This window comes from Castor canadensis, chromosome 17 (genome assembly GCF_047511655.1).
Source record: "Castor canadensis chromosome 17, mCasCan1.hap1v2, whole genome shotgun sequence".
Lineage (NCBI taxonomy): Eukaryota > Metazoa > Chordata > Mammalia > Rodentia > Castoridae > Castor > Castor canadensis.
The window spans coordinates 61,014,475-61,018,858 of record NC_133402.1 but is presented as its reverse complement, the minus strand read 5'-3'; the positions used below and the strand labels follow the sequence as shown (position 1 = coordinate 61,018,858).

At 46.4% G+C, this 4,384-nt stretch overlaps 1 protein-coding gene across 1 annotated transcript; it reads right to left on the bottom strand.

The window, feature by feature from the left end:
* Positions 1–1,835: 1,835 nt before the first annotated feature.
* LOC109689003 (histone H1.0-like) lies at positions 1,836–4,044 on the bottom strand. The gene has a single exon (XM_020167654.2). It carries the CDS (start codon positions 3,339–3,341, stop codon positions 2,757–2,759), a length of 585 nt encoding a protein of 194 aa, XP_020023243.2. The 5' UTR covers positions 3,342–4,044; the 3' UTR covers positions 1,836–2,756.
* Between the last annotated feature and the right edge of the window lie 340 nt (positions 4,045–4,384).

Sequence of the window (4,384 nt, the reverse complement as noted above, 5' to 3'; positions counted from 1 at the left end):
GGGTGAATCTTTCTCAAAGTTTCTATTTTTAGAAATTTCCTATTAATATTTTATTGAACATATTACATATCCCTTTGGCTTGCACCTCTTCTCCTTCTTCAGTGCCCATGATTCTCAGGTTTCATCTTTTAATAGTCTTGCTGAGTTCTTGAATATTCCTTTCACAGCTCTTGAGTTGTTTGACTAAGGTTTCTTCTGTTTTTTTCTTTAATTTCTATTTAATCTTTGAGATCTGGGATTCTGTCTTCCACTTGTTCTAGTTTGCTGGAGTGAACTTCCACTGTGTTTTTTGTTTGACTAAAGAGACCTTTTATTTCCAGGAGTTTCTATTTGATTCTTTTTTCTGAGGTTTTCCATACCTTTGTTCAACTCTTCTTTTATATTTCTTTACTTCATCATCTTTGATTTGTATATCTCTTTTTTTTATTGTGTCCTTTGTTTCACTTTGGTGTTTGCTGAGGTCTTCTCTGAGTTCTTTTATTTGTTTTTGTGTCCTCTCATGTTCTTTATTTGTGGTGTCTTGAAATTTCTTGAGTGCATCTTGTACATTCTGGTTAATCATGCCTAATATCTTCTCCATGAATTTCTCAGAGATTTCTTCTAAGATTTCCTCTTTGAGGTTTTTTTGTGGGCATCACTGAGCTCATTAGAGACATTTATCATTTTTTGGGTTCAGGAACTGGGTATCCATTTTCTTCATTTCCCACTAAGTCTTCCATTGAATTGGTTTTTTTGAGGAGTGAAATTTCCTTCCCTTTGTCTTCTCCCCATTGCTCCACTTGGTGCTGTGCAACTATGTTCTTGAGTGACTAGTTGCCTGTTTTATTCCCCCTGATTTAATTTTGTGCTGTGACTATCTTAGTTGTTAGCTATGTTGATGTGATTTTTCTGTCCCTGGCCTGGAGGAGTAAATTAGCAATAACAAATTCACAGGTTCAATGCCAGATCAGTTGTTTACATATTATATAGAAACCCCTTGGTGATAATATCTACAAACAGTGGGAGTTGGGGTTGGTTAATGATTATTTAGCTAAAGATAGAAACTTGGGTAATTGGCAAAGGTGTCACCAAAAGGGAGGGCAGAAAGGGTGAGTAGTGGGGGAAGAAGTATTGGGGCTGCTGGGTTTTGTGGCCCTTGTGTGTGTTTGGGTGTATTTCTGCTGTTGTAGTAGAGGGTGCTTGTGTCAGGGATTGCAGGGAGCTGGGTGTATACATTTGGTACAGCAGGCTAGTCAGCAGGATGAGTGTAGGAGGGGGAGTAGTGTGGTGACAGATTGGGTAAGGATAGGAAGAGGAGGTAAAGACAGGAAGGGGGAGAGAGTGGATGAGAAGGGGCAGAAAGAGTAGTTGGGATGAAGAACAATGAATTGTCACACAAGAAAAGGAGGGATGGTGAAGGAGGTTAGAATAGGGATAAGAAAACAGTGATGGTAAAGTTAATAATGCAGAAATGAAACAGGTACAGCAACAACAAAAATTTCAGTCTGCTCAGTAAAGTTCTGGACTTACTCCTTTGGTGTCAATCCTGGTATGGGCACTGGTTTTCTGGGCTTTGTGGGGAAGGGTGCTGCCCATCTTGTTGGACAGCTTAGGGTGGAGATGGCTGGAGGGTTTTTTTTTTCCATTTTCAATTTTATTTTAAAGTTTTAAAATTACAAAGACTGCAAAATTTTCCTGGCACAAATAACACTTGTTTAAAAGGAGGAGGAGGTGCAAGTGCACGATTTTCCTATTTATTAAAAATAAGAGAAAGACAACTGTACAGTTTTTTTTCTCCCAGCTCCTGGCGAGGCATAAGGACTAGCCCTAGATAGGCATATATACATATACAGACCTAGCTCTCTACACTACTTAGCAAACCCAGAGCAACTGCAGTGAGTCTTACTGCAACACCCCCTAGAAAGACTCACAAGGAAAGAGGTGAGAGGCTTTTAAGAGGCTGGTGTGGGACTGAAGCCGCACCAGATCAAACCGAGCAAAGCCGCATCTTAAAACAGGAGGCAAAAAAAAAAAACAAGGAGAAAGAAAAAGTCCTCCTGGACGCAATCTGTCAATTGTGTTAAAAAACCCAAGTTTAAAAGGGTACACTGAGGCACTTCACTGACTCCTCACCTTTCCCCTAAAATTTCCATTCCCATTTAATAAAGAGACTGCCCAAACCACAAAGATCCTCCCCACCCCCCAATGGCTAGTTCCCACTGACTGGGAGAAGCTACAGCTTCTCCATCCAGCTGTCACTCAGATCCCCAACACTCCCTAAAACAACAGTGGGTCAAAGGGCTAACAACAGAGTGAGAAGGGAGGCCTAGACCCCCACTGCTCACCCACCAAGAAGGGCTCTGAAATTCCACGGGTGCCCAACTTAAAGAAGGCCCTAAAGATCCTCCCATCCTTAGCTCCTGGGCCCCTCAGTCAGCAGAAAGTACAGCTTTGCCCAATTTCCTCCCCATCTACCTTCACAGAAAACAAGCCACCCAACAAAACAGAGCCCACCCAGATCCCAATCCCTAAGATGAATGGCAAATCAAGAAGACGAAGTCCAAGAGCATCCTCATCCTTGTGCAGATGAGATCGGTGGCTGCTGTTCTTGCACAACTGGTTAGGGAAAAAGGAATTATTCCATGATTTCTGAGGAATCCAAATCTGTCCCTTATAAAGTCAGACCAGGATGGGCAAAGGGCTGCAGATGAGGATCAAGAGAGAAGAAAGGAGAAAAGTATTTACAGAAAATAGAAGAGAGGGGAAAGGCTTCATTGTCACTTCTTCTTGCCCGCCCTTTTGGCACTGGACTTGGCTTTGGGCTTCACTGGTTTGGCCTTCTTGGCTTTAGATGCCTTGACGGGCTTGGCTTTAACAACCTTGGGTTTTTTGGCTTTCTTGGGCATGGCAGCCATCTTCTTCTTAGCCTTCTTGACTGGGGTGGCTCTGGGTTTCTTGCTTGGGGCTTTGGAGGCAGCCTTCTTGGATTTGGCTGCCTTCTTTGGACTGGCCACCTTCTTGACTTCCTTCTTGGTCTTCTTGAAGGCCACTGACCTCTTGGGTTCGTTGCTCTTGGCCAGCCGGAAGGAGCCCGAGGCCCCCACCCCTTTGGTTTGCTTGAGGACACTGGTGGTCACCAGGCACTTGATGGACAACTTGATCTGGGAGTCGGCATTCTCACCCACCTTGTAGTGGCTTTTGATGTACTTCTGGATGGACTGGCACGGGGAGCCCGCACGGTTCTTCTCTGCCTGGATGGCCGCCACGATCATGTCTGAATACTTGGGGTGGTCTGTGGACTTCTTGGAGGCCTTGGCCCACTTGGGCTTGGCCGCAGGAGTGGATGTGGAGTTCTCGGTCATGGTGGCCTGCCTGGTCCTGCTGCTGAAGGTGCCTTCCAAAGGGCCAGCCCTCGTCGGAGGCTGAGCAAAGGTGGCCTCGGGATCTGCTCTTGGGCCCCTGACTACCAGGCCAGGCCGGGGTGCGGGCGAGGAGCCACTGCCTCTGGGCCCTGGCGCGGGTTGCAGGAGGGCTCACGCCGCCGGTGGCTGGAGGGTTTTTTTGGTTGTTGTTGTTCTGCTTTCCTTGGTCTTATGGGCCATTCATTGCAAGCAGGAGCCCTGAAGTGGTCTCACCAAGTGACTTGGCTTTGTGAGCAGTATTTGGTTCCATCTGTCCATAGGGCAGGTTGCAATTGGGACCTGAGGTAACTCCCTTGCCATTTTGTGCAAAGTGGTCAGGTCTATTGTTGTTTTTGCCAGGTGGCAGTTGTGTTGCCCTACAGCTGCGACTCTGTCTGGTCAGCTCCTCCCCCAGCAAGGTGGGGTAATTCAGTTTTGAGTACAGCCCCCAGTACCATGAGACTAGCTCAGTGATCCACCACAGCCCCATTTGGGGAGGTTGGCTTGTTGCCCCACCCCCTGCTCTCAGCCTTTGTTGCTTTTCCCACTTTCATTCACTGAGGGTTAGGCTCCTTGCCCTGCCCCCATTGTCTGGGGAAGGTGCAGTATTCCACCCCACTCCTGTTGTCAGCACTGGATTGCAGTTTGCTGTTTATGCTTTTCAGTTCTGTTGAGGGGGATGTTCAATCTTCCCAGAGGCTGCACTGTATTATGTTCCTGGGGGGTAAGGAGGGGGGTTACATGTGGTGTGTGTTGCTTACCTTTTGGGTCTGCAGGGTTTGTGCAGGCAGCTGTGAAACTGGCTGTGGGGAAAATGGTGTGCCACTTTTCTCAAGGCAGATATTTCCTGGGACTAGGTTCAGCACAGTGGGGCATAGGGAGGCTTTCCACCTGTTAGGGGTCAAGGATATTGCAGAGTTTGATTCTGGTTGATCCTGTATCTTCTGCTTACTGAAAGAAGAAAAAAAAAAAGGAAGAAATGGCTTGGGACTTTTTTCTCAGGG

What these genes read in the sequence shown, in the direction of transcription:
- LOC109689003 (XM_020167654.2), bottom strand. Translation starts at nt 3,341, where the DNA reads ATGACCGAGAACTCCACATCCACTCCTGCGGCCAAGCCCAAGTGGGCC.